The sequence below is a fragment of the Silene latifolia genome, chromosome 3 (assembly GCF_048544455.1).
Source record: "Silene latifolia isolate original U9 population chromosome 3, ASM4854445v1, whole genome shotgun sequence".
In the NCBI taxonomy this organism is placed as follows: Eukaryota; Viridiplantae; Streptophyta; class Magnoliopsida; order Caryophyllales; family Caryophyllaceae; genus Silene; species Silene latifolia.
The window spans coordinates 121,476,452-121,493,227 of record NC_133528.1 but is presented as its reverse complement, the minus strand read 5'-3'; the positions used below and the strand labels follow the sequence as shown (position 1 = coordinate 121,493,227).

Here is a 16,776-nt window from a genome sequence, read left to right as displayed (position 1 = left end):
ATATGTATATAAGATGGTAGTCCTCCCGTCTAGTCATTTGTTGTTTACTTTTGATTTTGACACAAAAACTAATTAAAAAGAGGATTAGAGGAGATGGCTTAAGTATTTGATGACACGAGGACCAGATAAAAAGCAGGGCCGTCTTTGGACCCGTGCGGGCCGTGCGGTTGCACAGGGCCCCCAATTTTTTGGGTCAGAAATCAAAGTAAAAGAAAGAATAAATAAATACAGTACACTAAATATTCAATGAATGATAGTGTCTTTGTGGTTAGTAATTGAGTTTCTATACATAAGGTCTCAGGTTCAAGGCTTGGTAGCTACATTTATGGACTTTTTTTATCCTTCTTTTTTAAGATTCTATGTCTTAAAATGTTATATAGGGCCCCATATCTAGGGTTCGCACAGGGGCCCCCAAAACCCCGAGACGGCCCTGAATTAAAAAGATAAATAATTGATTGAGATACCTAAAAACGGCGGAATAGGTACGGTAAACAAATGACCGGAACGGAAGGAGTTCAATAATGCCTTAAATTTTCCTCAATATCCTCATTACTTTAACACAAGTATTTTTATTTTAAATGTATAGTTATGTCTTAAATTTACAATTTTAGGATCTTTATCAGTACACAAATTCTCATTTATGACAGTATTATTCCGTCACAAGCTTGTGATCTCTCATAAGTCATAAGGTGTAAGTAGGAGAAGGTCTGTGAAAGGTTACAAATTTGTGGCGGTCATAAGTAAGACGGTCTGCTGTATACAACTAATGTAATGTACAAATTACAAACATTGCAAAAATTTCAAATTTTCAATTACACATATGACATAACTATATATGAAATCAGTAAGTCAAAAAACTTAGAAGTCGCATTGGAATCTTGTTGGCTTCATCCTACACACTAAGCATCCATTAGATTAACACACTTGACAAACATTATGCTTTCCTTCCATCAAACATCTTTCAAAAGAATTTACTTCTCTTCTTAATATACATCAAGTTTAGCACATACAAAAACATATAATTAACAACCCACCTTCACTATAATTAAACAATAATTTCTATTTTTAATAAACAATCAAACAATTTTAGAAATTTTTCAACTTCTCACAAATTGTGGAGCAAAGTTTTAGAGTTAACGTTGTTTCATTATTGGTTTGTTTGTGAATTTTTACTTTGATTACTATTCTTTTTCTTGTGCTGCTATTTTTTGTGATGTAGAAGTAACATGTGCAAATGACTAGTGACAACTATGTAACCAACCAATTCTAAAAGGTCCATCGCTACAAGAAACGGGTTTCATACCGACTGAAAAATATCGACTGACAAAACAATCAGTCGGTAATAAATAGAGCATTAATTTTCGTTTCCATATTTTCTTTTTCATCTTTTAACCAATAATTAATTTGATGATAAGGATTGATTGAAGGAGCAAGCTAAGATGGGAGGGAGACAATCAAGAGGCATAGAAGAAAGAATAAGAGACGAGATCGAGCACAAACTTTCTTCTATTCGGAACGATGTGTTATCTACCAAAGCTAGTTTAGGAGACTCAAGACATGAAGTTAAGGCCCTTAAACAACAACTTTCAACATCTCAAAACACTCTCCAAGCAATGGATATCCAATTACGTAAGGCATTGGAGTTTGGGAAGCAACTCGCTTCCACAAACTCTGAGGTGATGTCAACCGTTTCTAGATTAAAAGCCTTGGAAGACGAGGTGTCTAAACTCAAAGAACAGACGTTGGCACGGGAAAAACTGCAACGTGACTTGGGAACCAAGTTCTATAGGTTGATAGACCTCGAGAATCAAGTCCATTCTAGAATGGTTGAGGTATTATCAACTAGAATAAGTTTACAAGTCTCAAATGTTGATGTAAATGCTCTAGGAGAAAAAGTTGCGTCGTGTGATAAGTTCCATCAAGACATGAAAAGGAAGTTCGATAAGGTAATAGAGCTTGAGACCCAACTTTCGTCTATTAATGTTGAGGTGGAGGATGTTGCATCAAATTTAAGAGTCTCCAAAGAATATGAAGATGGGCTAGGAAAAGAATTTCTAGCCCTTGACAAAATCGAGCGAGACACGAAAATTAAGTTGCATAACATACTCGAGCTCGAGAAACAACTTCATTGGAGTTCATCTCAAGCAATATTTGACAAAGATTGTTTTGAAGACATGAAAAAGGAGGAAAATGTCCTTAAAGAGCAACTTTTGAGTTGTGAAAGTTTTCACAAGGATATGGAAATGAAGTTGTTGAGAGTTATGCAATTGGAGAAGGATATTTGTGCTACTAGTAGTGAGGCTTTGTTTGCTAAATCAAGCATTGAATCCTTAAAAAATGAAGAAAGGGTTTTGAAACAACAACTCTTTGATGAGGAAAAGTTTGAACAACATATGAGAATTGAGATGAAGAAGATGCTAGAGCTTGAGAATTAAGGTCTTTTTTATAAGGACTATATTAATGTTCCAAAATCATGTATTGGTTTGGTATAGTTAAAAGAGTCCATCGAGTTTAAGCAACTCGGGTTCTTTGTGTATATATAAACTCGATAAATCAAAGAAGGCGAGAGTTCAAACCGATTTGACCCTATCCTAATTGTACCTGAATTGAAATATCACAAATCCATAATAAACCCTATTGAAATTGAAGTGAGATCGACGTTAATTAAGGTAAACATGATTTTAATGAAATCGATTTAATCGGAAATCGAACTAGATAACCTATACAACTTGTTACTAAAAGTCTAAAACCCAAGACAAAGTAGCAACTAGTAAGTGAGAGCATGGGAAACCAGAGCTTTTGACTTGGAAGAATGTTGGTCTTGAGACTCCTCACACCGATGACACCAAATATGTGAGTGTACACCAGAAAAAGAGGCCGTTACTTGAATTCCTTCAACCCTACCACGTGTCTTTATTTTTTTTCCAAATCTTTTTTTTCAAAATTACAATAAAATATTAAAAATCCAGCCGTTCCCATCTCTTCTAACAACATTAAACCTTGCAAGTCCTCGACAATTTTAATTTCCATTCACAAATCCATGCAATTTCTGTCCCATTTCCCGTCAATTGTCTTATTGTCAACAAATCCAAGATTCCAACTTTTTTGACCAAAATCAGTAAAGTTTTGATTTTGGGTTCTGGGTTTGTTTCAATTTCTAATTTGGGCCACGGGGTTTCTTCCAATTTTAATTGGGTGTATTGGAAATGAGGGAGTTGAAGGAAGAAGAAGATGAACAGCAAGAACAACCTGTGTATGAAATTGCATTGGTGTTTCCAAAAAGAGGAGAAGGGGTAATTGAAGATAATGAAGGTTCATGTGATGCTATGGAAGTTCTTGTTAATGAGTTTAAGAATGTCGGTTTCTTGGTTGAGATAGTTCCTGGTCTTGCTCATGAATTCATCAAGGTTAGGTTTTGTTTCTTTTCATAGGTTCTTATGTCTATTTTCGCTTAATTCACTATATTTATGGCGTAGGTTTTCAGTATGAGACGATCGTTTTATATATAAAAGCAATTGTTAGGACTCCTTTAGTCCCGATCATTTGTTTACCTTTTATAATCTTTGTGAGGTATTTAATTTCAAGGTAAAGAAATTATTGAGACGAAATGACTAGTGATTAATGAGTGTTCAAGTAGTCTTATTCTATACTTTGTGACTTAGATTTTTGACAGGTGTTGGTATCATTTACCATTTTAGTGCTTGTATTGTGGAGATTTTTCTGAAGTTTGTGTGTAAAATTGGACTTTCTTTTGATAAAATATGGATTTCCTTAAGGAACGAGGTTTAGCCCTCTAATCGCTGAATTATTTTAATTAATTCACATGCTTCTAGTATTTAATAGGTTTTGTGAATGGCTGTATTGGAATAAAGTAAAATGGCTCACTTAAGCGGTTGCACTTTCTTTTTTGTTTGATGGTGAAGTAGTAGTTATTTGATTCAAGTTGCGACCCAATATATATTGTGGGTCATCTCGGAATAGTCTCTATGTGCTAGTACTAACATAGGGATAACGCTGCATTCCGTCGACCTCCCCTTGTTCCGCAATTTATGGGTTCCCTTGAGGCACTAGGGTAGTATGTTGTCATTAAAATGTGATCTTTAGTCATTCTTGACGAAAGGTAACGAGTTGGTTTCACTTACTAGTGTAGTGTAGTAAGTTCTAATTTAATCTGGTTTGTAGCATATTGCTCAAATTTTCTGACCTAAAGAGTGTACATTAAGTTTCAATTATCTTGGTTTCCTTTTAAACGACAAATTTCTATATATGGCTTTTTTTGTTTACATGTTGAGATATAGAACTGTTACTATAAGTACTTGACGAAGAATGGTCCATAACTAATTGCTTAAGCGATGTTTCGCTATTTTTGCTTCTCAGTTGGCAGCGCCTTTGGAGGTTATTGGAAAGGCTGCAGCAGAATTGCAGATAAGAAAACGGACAAATATTGGTACATTTCTTAGCTTGAAGCCTTTAGTTGTTTTAAGAGCTCCTATTGTGTTTACCCACTTATTGAATGAAGATGAGAGCTTATCACTTTGTAAATTTAGGATTTACTCTTCCTAAAGTGACTTAGTTTTTGGGTGGATCCTCAGTCCATCTTATAAAGTGGACTAAAATAGACTATCTCTTCTACTTGTGGGTGCTTCCCAGACCCATTCCATTAATTTCGATGTTTTAAATGACTAATGTGACTCAGTGGTCATGACTAATGAGCAACATACTTTGGAAGGGATAAAAAACTAAGTAAGTAGCTGAGTGTTTGGATTTACATACTCTGTATGACATTGACATTTCATTTTCTTTATTTTTTGTCAGGGATGGATTTGGCTTTCGAGTGGGATCAGATTAAAGCATTTGCTAGACAGGCCGATGGCTCATTGTTCAGTTGGTGTGAACGTTATCATTGCTACCAGCACATGCTTTCTAGAATTGTAAGCGTATTTATGCTATTCAAGTATCTACTCATACTAAAATGGGCCTATGGCATTGTAGTTTACCTTTCGACTGCGCCTCTCTTAATGTCCGTTGTGCATACAACCTTCTAAAGAACTAAACATGTTGTTAAATGTCAATGCTAGCTTTACTATGGACTGGGTTAAGCTTTACACAACATACTATCCAAGTCATTACTAATTTAACAGTCTTCCTTTTTCCTCATTGTATTATTCCTTTCATTTTATTTTTCCCTTAAATGGGAATTGGAGTTGTAGCATTGATCGTCAACATGTTTTCCTTTTCTGTTTTCTCAGTTTTGAAACATTTTGAATTTGATGATGCTTGAAGGATATTTGCTTGATCTTGATGCTTATCACTTATGTGCCATCTAAAGTAGTATTTAATCTACGTTCTCTGTGAACTCCTCTAATAAACTTAAATTTGAAGGTAAACAAGAGCAAGGCAGCTGTATCCCTACAATATGACAGGAAAAACTTCTCTTGGGAACCTTGGGAGCCTCTCCTTCAAAGACTGGAAAAAGAGAGCATTCTTAAGAAAGTATATCCGTTGCATGGTATAGGAGATTATTGTCATCGCTGAGCTGCTTACTTATTATCTGTTTGAGGTATGTATCAAGTATGGAATTCCTTTGATGGTAACAGATGAAAGGAAAAAGAAGAGCTTATTAAGGAGCTGGGCACTTAACTGGTGGGACTTTACAGCACAACCAATTGATGACATATACCTATACTTTGGTACAAAGGTTAGTCGAAATGATCTTAAATTCTCTATCAAATTTCTGTGACTGTATATTCTTCAACACGGGTTCCACAATGATAATGTGCAGATTGCAATATATTTTGCGTTTCTTGGAATGTATACGCGATGGTTGCTCTTTCCAGCTGCGCTAGGGATTGTTCTTCGAATAGTTGATTTCGGGTAGGCAACAACAGCTCTCTTATATTTCTTGTACTTGTCCATAAATAAACTTGACATCTTCCATTTTGGGATGTCGATGAGCAAACTTCCTACTTGAAATATTTCCCTTTTTTGTATGTGATTTGTGGTTATGACCTGCATCTTCCAACAACTTGCGTTTACCTATTTTCATGTTTCGTAACTTTTGTGCACAGAACACTAGGAAGTTTATTGGTGAACAAAAAATCTCTTAAAGAGTTGATATTGACTGTTTTGCTCTTTTCTCAGATCTCTGGAGTTTCTGGTTCTCCCAGTATTTTTCATATGTATTATATCATGGGCTGTATTCTTCTTCCAATTCTGGAAACGCAAAAATTATGCACTTTTAGCGAGGTACATTTCATGTGTAATGGTTTATCAAAAGCATCTTTACATAATTTCTTTGTTAAATACTTGATTTATTTGAAGAGTGTCTTTGTTTTATTTTATACGCCAGGTGGAAAATTAGTTATACAGTGGGAACAGGGCCTGGATATAAGGTTTTTGGTATGGACATGAACTCTCGGCAGCATCCTTTGGAGTTTGAGAAGAAGCTGGAGGCAGATAATGTTAAGGAGAAAGAAGCTTATCAAAGAGATGAATGGACAGGACGTTTAAAGAGAATCAGGAATGATGCTATTGTAATCCTTAGCATTATTTGTCTCCAGTTGCCTTTTGAGTTAGCATATGCTCATCTTTATGAAAAAGTTGGATCTGATATTATTAAGTAAGCTTCTTACTATCCCCCTGTTTAGGGATTAATTTTACTCAACCCAGTGTTGCCTCCACTGATTATTGGATTATGACCGTAGTTGCCACATGAAACTTGAACTGTTGCTGTTTATGTTAATTTTTCATTATATTCATTATCTGGTGAAATTTTAAGACCTAAATATCAGCAAGGCTTGTAAGTACTGATTTATGGACAATTTTGGCAAACATAAATGCATGAGTTTGCAATAGTGTGCTTGGTGAGCGAGATATATTACCAGTATAACATTCATTTGCAATAATTGTTTCTATAAATTCTTTTTATAAAATGTGCACACCTTGTTATTTCGAGGTATAACTTGGTAGAATTTTAGCTCTATTATTTGTCAGTCAGTTGTAGTTCTCTCTTTTTAAAATTGATTCCTAGAATTTTTACTAACATGCTCTAATATAAAGCTTTTCTCAACGGAGTATAAGAACATGCTTGTGTTTAGAATTATGCTTCTTGCAACGGAGTATATAATAAGAAGCTTGTGTTAACTTGTTAATGCTTTGTTTCTTTAAATGTGCACACTGATAAACGGGTTAGTGCTATTTGAGTTTGCTTCTGTCTCAAACTTATCTTAGAAAGTACCCTTTGGATATAGGATATCTGTGGATCAAAAGAATAGCATAGGTAGCCTGAGGATCAAAAGTATAGCTGCTTTTTTTTGTTCTAATGCAATAGATCCTCTCTGCATTTGCTAGCTATGTGTGATTACAGCTTATGTGAGTTAGTGCTTCTTCTGAAATAAAGTAAAATGGCTCACTAAATTGGCTGCTCTTCTTTTATTATGAAGTAGCAGTCCTTGATACAACTCTCAATGCAATTATTATTTTAGGTTATCCGGAAACAGTCTCTTTTTGTTCCGACACAGGGGTAAGGTTTTGTACATCTAACCCCACCTTAGCCCGCAATTTGCGGGAGCTCTTGAGGCACTAGGGTAGTGTTGTTGTCGTTGCTGTACTCTAAGTCTACCGTGATTATGAAGAATTCGATTTGATTTACTCGTATTATACTTCTGATGAAATATTCGTGTGTTTTCCATGCATTATGTTGGAACAAAAAGTGAAATCCCAAGATATGAGTCAGATGACTCTTCTAAAATAAATGCCATCATATTGTCCATTTAGCATGTAGGTAAGTAGGTAACGGATTGCCGAAGCAAAATATTAGGGTAAGGTTAGTTAGAGATCATCTAGCAAAAAAATAAATATTGTAGGAACAAATAATTCATGCTCTTTATCACCATCACATGTATTATATTGTGGATGTGGAATCTAGTACTTGGAGATCATGACTGTTTCTATTTTCCTTGTTAGGTTTGGTCTGACAGCTGTCTACCTAGTTATCCTTCAATATTTTACGAGAATAGGGGGCAAAGTATCTGCTGATCTCATTAAAAATGAAAACATTGAGAATAAAGAGTATCGGGCTGACAGCTTGGTTTATAAGGTGAGGAATGGATTGTATACCTGGTACTATAATGTTTATTTCTTCTTCGGAAGATTTTCTAACCAAATCTTAAGTTATGCAGTTGTTTGGGCTTTACTTCATGCAAACGTATATTGGTGTTTTCTATCATGCCTTGCTTCATCGCAATATTTTGACACTGCGTAAAGTTCTGATTCAGCGGCTAATTGTTTCCGAGGTATAAATAACTACATTCTGCATTCCATTTATACTTGTCCCCTTTTGACTGAGGTTACCGAACGATATCAACTTTGACCAATATTTCTCACAATTTACCACTTGTCGTAGTTACAAAGCCAATTTTACATTATGTCTATATTTACAATAACTCTTAGATGATTTAATGGTCAAGGTTGAGATCCGTTAACCGCCAAAGTCATATGAGGATAATAAATTTGGGATGGAGTTATTTTGTATGAAACAAACTGGAATATTATGTCGCTTATTCAGATAGAATTCAACATGTCTCTTACATTACAAATTATAAGCTATGTCCAGGTCTTTGAGAACCTGCTCGAAAATTCTCTGCCTTACTTCAAATACAGCTACAAAAAGTTTGGAGCTGTTAGGTTAGCCTCTTGACTCTCTTGAAATAGCTTCATTGTTATACACCTACAATATCTTGATAGTTTTGTTTTAATTTTTTTCTACTCAGGTATAAGAAAAAACATGACAAAGGGTCATCAGCCGGGAAGGTCAAGGTTACTTCAAGAGTGGAGAAAGAGTATCTCAAGTCTGCTTACTCTGCAAGCATTGGTGGAGAACTTGAAGATGGACTTTTTGATGGTAACATTTATGCATCAGTAGTTGCTTACCTCAATTTATCATTTCCGACTATTCTGTTTACTTATCATAGTTGGAGGAATGGTATAAATATCCATTTAAAGACATGATCTTGAAATCAGTAATTACTGCCTGATCTCTGTCATTGCGCTATAAATGCGGCTGATACAAACATATTTGTCGCAATAACCTTCAAAACCTTGGTAGCTTGGCCATGATTGAAATCAAGCCCATGAAACCATGGTTGAAGGTGATATGCTTTCCATATAAGGCATCTTAGGCATTAGGAGAAAAACTCAATCGTCTGATTTTATTTTACTCTCATAATATGCTACTTGCAGACTTTCTCGAGTTGGCTCTGCAGTTTGGAATGATTATGATGTTTGCATGCGCATTTCCTCTCACATTTGCTTTTGCGGTGATAGTAAGTAGTTTTACCTTACATTCATCTGTCTCAGATTCTCTTGAAACGTCATGTAACATGCCTCCAAAAGGAAATGCATGAAATTATAGATCTCTGCCATGGTGCAGAATAACATTATGGAGATTAGGACAGATGCTCTGAAGCTGCTTGTCATTCACAAAAGACCTGTTCCTCGCGCTGCAGCCACCATTGGAGCATGGCTCAATATATTTCAGGCAAGTATGCAAAATTCCGAGGCCTTTATGTGAATTAAAACAATGTGAAACATATTGCATGGTATTAAATCTTTGTTGGTCTTCATTCCGAAAGCGGTCATCAGCTTGATCTGGGTCGTTTACCTTAAATGTGGTCAATACTGCCCCTCATATGCAGCTGTTGTGACCTTTAAAAAATTTACGCTCAGCCAGTTGTGGCCTAGTAGGAGGTTAATAACTCTATAAAATGTAGAACTAATTCTGGTATTTCAAATGGCATACCTGTTTGTTTTGAGACCCTACAGATTGTTGGACAAGGTGGTGTTCATAACTTCATATTAGAAGGACCCTTGCAAGTTACAAATAAACATTAAATTTGTGTGATTTAGAATTTTCATATTAAAGACCCTTACAAATAAACAATAAATAAACTCAAAATGACTCCATAATCTGACAACTTTGGCTCCATCACTGGCCGTTTCTTGCTATGGGGTATTACCTGTGAATCACAGACTGTTTACCTGTTTGTTTAATTTCGACAAGATTTGTGTAGGGATGAATTGTCTAAGCCACCCTCAGTCACCTCAGGGTGATTACCTTTTTGTTTACCTGTCCGTTGCTATACTCATATTAGCCGAGTATGGAAACCTTAAACCCTCCCTAGTCCAAATGCTGCAATTTCTTCAGAAACACCTCTGGATTGAATTTTTCTTTGGAAATATTTTGATATTTACGTTTTTTTTTTTCTTGCAGTTTCTAATAGTGATGTCAATTTGCACAAACTGTGCTCTTTTGGTTTGCTTATACGACGTGGAAGGGAACTGGAAATTAGAGCCTGGACTCGCTGCCATTCTAGTCATTGAGCATATCCTCCTCCTCATTAAGTTTGGGTTTTCTCGCATTATTCCGGAGGTGAACTTTCTTTGCTATCTTATCTATACTCCAATTTCATTCTATTTTTAAACAAATGTTCAATTCATGAGATAGGTATGGGACCTAAGGAAGGTAAAGAGAACCCTAACAGCAGTTTTGATGTCATTGAGATTCCAACTCAAACCATAAGTATCACCGCTCATAACTTCGACTTTAATATGGTCTGGAGGTCTCCTCAACACACCAAACTGTGAAAGAATTAATGCAAACATGAACTGAATGAATGCTTAAACTTTCAGGAACCAGCTTGGGTAAGAGAAAGCCGAGTGAAGAATGCAACCCATGCTCAAGATGTATCGAGAGAGCTTTTGAGGAGCATTTCTGGTGGAGAAAACAAAATGAGCCATCTTGAACAGAGAGAATAGCTGAGAAGGGTGTTTGCCTTGGCACCGGTATATAAATTTTGTTAGATCGTCCTGTAGGTGGGGTATGGTATAGTCACTAATCCAAGTGTCTTTTTGTACACAAATTCTTATTTCAGACCGCAAGATCCGTCTGAAATGGTAAGACAGATATCGTTTCCTCTCACAAAAAAACCATTTAGGGAGTGAGTGGGAAAGCACATGGGGGTGTCCCATCACTCATGTGCTTCACACTTGTGAGAGGTCTTATTGTTTCAGACGAAACTTGCGGTCTGAAGCAAGACGGGCTGCTTTTTGTATATCTGCAACTATTCTAGCGTTGAATCCTGGATTCGTTGCTGGGCTGTTAGGCGAAACTGTAAAGACCAAATTCTCGATAACAGGTGTGGCAATGAATAGAAGGCAGCGTTATGTGACTTTGAAAGTCTCGTCTCTCTTTATTTTGTATCGGAAAGTCTGTTGTTTTACTAATCAGTGCTTTGTTTTTAGTGAAAGTAATTGGAAGGAAACACTAATTTCGTAACTAACTTGTATTACCCGCATATTGGTCTGCATTCGGATTAAATTTACACGAATAATTTTGGTAAATTTGAGATGTATTGTTGAGAGGACTAGGTTTATTCTTTATTGCTTTGTTTTTTAGACAAAGGCAAGCAAATACTTCGTAGAAAATAGCTAGAACTTTTGCTTAATAAAGTGGTACAAAATTCGCAAGTGTTTCAGGCCGTTCACAGGCAAATTCACTCAATCATCTCACCAAGCTTGTGCAACTGAACTTTTGCTTTTTATGTCAGGCATACAAACAATCCAATCATATACAGACTGCATCCTCCAAATTTGCAGAACAAATCATTTCTAAGGTGTACCCACCAAGAAAAACTCGTACCCATCCCCGCCCCACCACCCGCAGCGGGTACAAGTTTCCAAAACCATCCCCGCCCCAACGGGCGAAAATATAAAATTGTACCCGCTCCGCTTACCCATTAACCCGCTACACCATAATTTTATTCAATAAATGTTTTTCGCAAAAGTTGATTTAATCCCTATTAATTTCCATTTTTTGTGAATTTATCTTTATAATTTTAATTTTTCAGCAAAAAAGTTGGTAAAAAACTTTATAAAATAGCTATTATTAACATAATATCTTAATTATAACTAAATAAGATTTAAAAAATTGTCATAATCGTATTAATTTTTATAATGATTGGCGGGTATGAGGCGGGTAAGATGCAAAATCCATCCCCGCCCCATTACCCATGACGGGTACACTTTTCGTACCCGCACCCGCCCCACCACCCGCCAAAGCTCTACTCATCCCCGCCCCAACTGGAGCGGGTGCGGGGCGGTACCCACTTGTACCCGCTCTGCTGACATCCCTACTAATTGTTGTGCGATAAAATTTTCCCTTTACTTTGGGCATATCTTCATTGCATAAAAACCCTGAAGCACTCTTCTATTTCAACCATCCTGCTTTAATTCTGTGAGCCACATCTCCGTCTAACTCCCCATCTTCAAAAATAATACTTCTAGCCTCTGTCGATCTCAACCCCGCCACTTTAGTGAACCGACACCTACAGTCTTACTCCTGCTCAGCCTAAACCCACGAGTCTCTAAAGTCTGCCTTCACAATTCCAACTTTCTCTCCACCGCCTCTTTTGTCTCATCAATCAACATAATATCATCAGCAAACATCATACACCAAGGGATGTCGTCCTGAATATCCTTTGTCAACTCATCCGTAACTATAGCAAAGAGAAAAGGACTAAGTGCAGAACCTTAATAGCAAAGAGAAAAGGACTAAGTGCAGAACCTTAATGCACCTCGATGATGTTAACCGTCGACAATAAAAAAATATTAACTGATCATAGATACAGGCTCAGTTTTTATTGTGAATGAGAATGTTTTGAACTCACTACAATTATACGGGGCCCGCTTTAAATAATGATCATTAACCAAAACCAAAGAACTTAAAGAAAGGAAACAAGAAATCAGGGGTCTTTCTTTAAGAAGAACACAAGTTTTCAAAACTTTCCAAACGAAAGATACTTGGCGATAGGATTGAATTCACGTCTACAAAGAAGACCAGCTCAAAAAAGAACCAAAAGATCTGGAAATCGCGTCTATTTCTCACACAAACTAAAAATAATAGTCTCATGCCAACTAGAAAGGTAAACAAAACAGGATATAGCTTGCAGATAAACGACTTCTTAAGGTAATCGCTGAGTATAACATTCTATCCTGAATCACTTCCTGCCAACAAACTTAGAAGGCTGCCTGTTCCTCTTCTTAACACCTGACTTGGTCACTTGAAGGCTCCTGTTGACAACGCTTAACCTAGCAAGGGCTGCTTGCTTCAAATCAGGCCTGTAGTGGTTGTCACCAACCTGCATTAAGAAGCAACATGATTAGAAAACAATGAAATAAACGACACATTCGACTCAAGTATCGATCATTTTGAATACGTTTGGCTTCAAATCAAGTCATTTTGGTATCAGGTTGGTCCATTTGGGAACAAATGGAGGATTTTGGAATCAGGTAGAACATTAAAATACCAAAACAAGTTTGACTAGTTATTTCAATATTTCATGGTGTCAGCAAAGGATTACCAGTAGGTGCACTAGTAATGATCGACAATTAGGCAATAAACAATGATAACAATGCACAAAATGCGACTTCGTCTACAAGCGTTTCATCAGGCTTTCGCATGGGTTTGCCGGGGTGGACGAAGAAATATCACAAGTTGGGGTTGGAGTTCGGATTCAATCGCCACTCTAGACTTGAGGATCGGGTAAAGGCAGCACTTTAGATTCAAGCCAGGTTTCGGGAATAAATCGATGCTAGATTAAAGGTCGTAATGACAAGTTTAGAAAATTAATAAGACGTATTCTATACAAGAATTTGGACACAACAGGAACCAAGAAATCATGAACAAGGACGACCGCTTTCGAATGGCATAAGATCATGCGTGTTTATGTGTGGAACAACACAGCAACAAAAGATAACCTCGACAAATTATTCCACCCAGTCAATTTGGGAAAACATCTGAAATAATTATAAACAAGGAATGATGCATAATAATACCTACATGTCTACCCAAGTTATTTATCGATGCTTAGGGTCTAGGTGCGATAAGAACATCAGAATTAACTATGTATAACAAAATAGATGCACTTGGACAAGAAGGGTAACAAAAGTTACCTGGTTCTCAACAGCCTTTGCCATCCTGCGGAAATCTTTCTTCATGGCAGACTTGTGTTGTAGGCTCGAGGGCTTGTTCTGCTTCCTTGTCTTTGTGGTAGTGAGCACGACAGAGTCTTTGCCTCCTGGTTGAACAGAGACGGTCTTGGGGTTTGCCAATCCTATCATACAAAATGAAATCTTAATTAAAACAACTTTCCAAAATATCTCCCTATAAAAGGGTAAACATAATTTGCATATGTTTTAAACCGGAATCAAAAAAAATAAAAAAAAAAACTCCGCGTTTCATTGGCTGCTTAAAACATCCAGCATACAACATAAAATCGTAGAAAAGTTTTCCAGAAAATTAAATCAATCTATTTGAGATTGTAGCTAACTAAAATACATCTCAACTACTAAACTCTGATTAAATCGCCCTCGCAAAGAATAAAATCGATAAAACAAAAGATTTATAGAGAGGAAGTTAAAACTAACAGGATCGACTTCTTCACAGAGAACACCAACTATTTCAATCTATTCGAAAAATATGACACGATCTCAGTTAAAATTCAGCTACAACAAATGGATCTTTTAAGTTAAAACTAAAATAGCCTACAATTAATAACAACGGCTTCATCCACCTTAATATACACAAATTATTTACTTGAATAGTATCATATACTCCCTCCGTCTCAATCATTTGTTTACCTTTGATTAAAATAACCCAAACAAACAAAAGATAGGCAAACAAATGATTGAGACGGAAATGGAACATCAGATATGAAATGCAAAGCCCAGAATTTGTATTAGACATAACGAATATAATCTGAACAAAATATAAACTTTTAACAAAAATACCCGAATCAATAAATGAAAAAAAAAATGAAATGAATGAAAAAAAATACCAGAGTATTTGTAAGAGTGAATGTTGTAGAGATTGTTGGGCTCTTTGCTGAATTGAACTTTAGCAGAACCATTTCCGAATTGCTTAACAAAGAAACTGTTGTTCTTCTTAACGATCTCCCACAACAATGCTCCTGGTACTGTCGCCATTTCCTCTTCTTCTTTTTCCTGCACTATCAATTAAATAAATAAATACCCACATTAATTAATTGATTAACTAATCGGATCATCGAAAGTATTAGCTAATTTGATAATCGTAGAGGAGATAGAAAGGGAGAGTACCTAGGGTTTGAGTATGAAGAAAGGGGGATTATGGAAGGAAGAAGACGGAAGTGGATGTGAAATTAGGGTTTTATATGCTCAATTGTCGCACAACATAAAACCCTAATTTTATTGTATCTTCTTCATTTTGGGCTTTTGTGTTTATGGATTTACATGGGCTCAACCCACCTACGTCCGGTCTGTTTTGCTTGTTTCGACTGAATACCGGGTCTGTTCTTTTCGACTGAACGAGCTGAACTGAATTAAAAGAAGTTGAGTTTAGGGGTGTTCATTGGTCCGGGACCGGACCGGACCGGACCAAACTCTCTGGACCGAAGACCAAATAAGGGTTAAGAGGTGGACCGAGGACCGGACCATATTAATATTGTGCAGTCCTGTCTGACCATAAAAACACGTGGACCGGACCGGACTGGACCAAATGGATCAAAGTGGACCAAATATTATTGTCATTGACATGTTTTAGCATATAAAACTAGAACTCGAGAAGTTCGTAATGATCAAAATAAACAACACTATTTTCTTACGAGATTTAACTACATAATTACACATCTTATAATACGTGTAAACAAAGTAGAAAATAAAATCAGTAATATTACAAACTTAAAATTTTTTTTATTACATAACTTCGGTCCATGGTCCGGTCCGTGGTCAATTCGGGTTGGTCCAGGACCGGACCGAAGACCAAAGTAGCGTAAATAGGTGGACCGTGGACCGGACCAAAAAAAATTCGGTCCGGTCTGGTCCGGACCAAATGGTCCGGTCCGGTCTGGTCTTTGGTCCGGACCACTGAGTGAACAACCCTAGTTGAGTTGGATGAAATGCATGACAATCATTCTCCAACATACCCACCTCCATATACCGGTGGCCAGGACACGCCCATGACGCCACAAACCAACACTAAGTACTCGGAACACGTCCGTGGTACCGGGCACTAGAGCGACTCGAGTCCCCTGCCAGACGTCGTGCCTCAACCACACGAGTCCCTCCAAAACTCAATTACTAAATGTGCATATTCCCCTTGTAGTGGGAAACTCCAAGAGGTGACTCAAGCGGAAGACGGTTTCCCAACCGCCTTCCGTCTCCATAACCACAACCAAGTATCCTCCACCATCCTCCATTGTAAACTAAACAACAATTAAGCCAAACAATTCCAACCAAGACAATTTTTTAAATTAGGGCTGAGCAAAACAGGATATCCGATCCGGATTTCAAAACCGGATCGGATATCCGAATTTAAAATTATCATTTTTCTTGATCCACATCCGATCTGAATAATTCGGATATCCGAAAATCTGTAATCCGAAAATTCGGAGATCCAGATTTCGGAAACCATATTCGATCCGGATCTTGGTGGAATTGGGTTATTGGTAGACTAAAACTAAAGGCAATTTCGGTCCATTTCGCATTTTGCGACCCACTAAAAAAGGTAACATCTTCGATTGCATAAATTACAAATCTTGATCGCATAAATTATAAGTCTCGATCGCATAAATTACAAGTCATAGTTGCATAAATTACAAGTCTTTATTACAAATTTCAAAACTAGTCTAAATACCGCATAAACTAAACATAAAGTTTTCCTTCTTTTTTTTTCATATAAAT

General features: G+C 36.7%; 2 protein-coding genes across 2 annotated transcripts; one reads left to right on the top strand and one right to left on the bottom strand.

Annotated features, from left to right (window-relative positions):
- Positions 1–2,762: 2,762 nt before the first annotated feature.
- Positions 2,763–11,236, top strand: LOC141647938 (anoctamin-like protein At1g73020). The gene is made up of 16 exons (XM_074456314.1): positions 2,763–3,407; positions 4,378–4,447; positions 4,816–4,931; positions 5,383–5,509; positions 5,598–5,698; positions 5,783–5,874; positions 6,142–6,246; positions 6,350–6,619; positions 7,966–8,098; positions 8,181–8,294; positions 8,615–8,685; positions 8,772–8,902; positions 9,241–9,323; positions 9,431–9,538; positions 10,271–10,429; positions 10,690–11,236. Exons 1-16 carry the CDS (start codon positions 3,207–3,209, stop codon positions 10,813–10,815), a joined length of 2,007 nt encoding a protein of 668 aa, XP_074312415.1. The 5' UTR covers positions 2,763–3,206; the 3' UTR covers positions 10,816–11,236.
- Positions 11,237–12,830: 1,594 nt separating this feature from the next.
- On the bottom strand, positions 12,831–15,289 carry LOC141647937 (large ribosomal subunit protein eL28z-like). The gene is made up of 4 exons (XM_074456313.1): positions 15,175–15,289; positions 14,895–15,060; positions 14,011–14,171; positions 12,831–13,196 (listed from the first exon to the last, which is right to left on the bottom strand). Exons 2-4 carry the CDS (start codon positions 15,040–15,042, stop codon positions 13,056–13,058), a joined length of 450 nt encoding a protein of 149 aa, XP_074312414.1. The 5' UTR covers positions 15,043–15,060; positions 15,175–15,289; the 3' UTR covers positions 12,831–13,055.
- Positions 15,290–16,776: the final 1,487 nt, after the last annotated feature.

Excerpts from the sequence above, each read along its gene's own strand:
- LOC141647938 (XM_074456314.1), top strand. The coding sequence starts at position 3,207 with ATGAGGGAGTTGAAGGAAGAAGAAGATGAACAGCAAGAACAACCTGTG. Across the intron at positions 3,408-4,377 it reads TTGCTCATGAATTCATCAAG|TTGGCAGCGCCTTTGGAGGT; the intron begins GTTAGGTTTTGT and ends TTTGCTTCTCAG. Across the intron at positions 5,699-5,782 it reads ACCTATACTTTGGTACAAAG|ATTGCAATATATTTTGCGTT; the intron begins GTTAGTCGAAAT and ends GATAATGTGCAG.
- LOC141647937 (XM_074456313.1), bottom strand. The coding sequence starts at position 15,042 with ATGGCGACAGTACCAGGAGCATTGTTGTGGGAGATCGTTAAGAAGAAC. Across the intron at positions 14,172-14,894 it reads TCACTCTTACAAATACTCTG|GATTGGCAAACCCCAAGACC; the intron begins GTATTTTTTTTC and ends TTTGTATGATAG. Across the intron at positions 13,197-14,010 it reads CAAAGGCTGTTGAGAACCAG|GTTGGTGACAACCACTACAG; the intron begins GTAACTTTTGTT and ends TTCTTAATGCAG.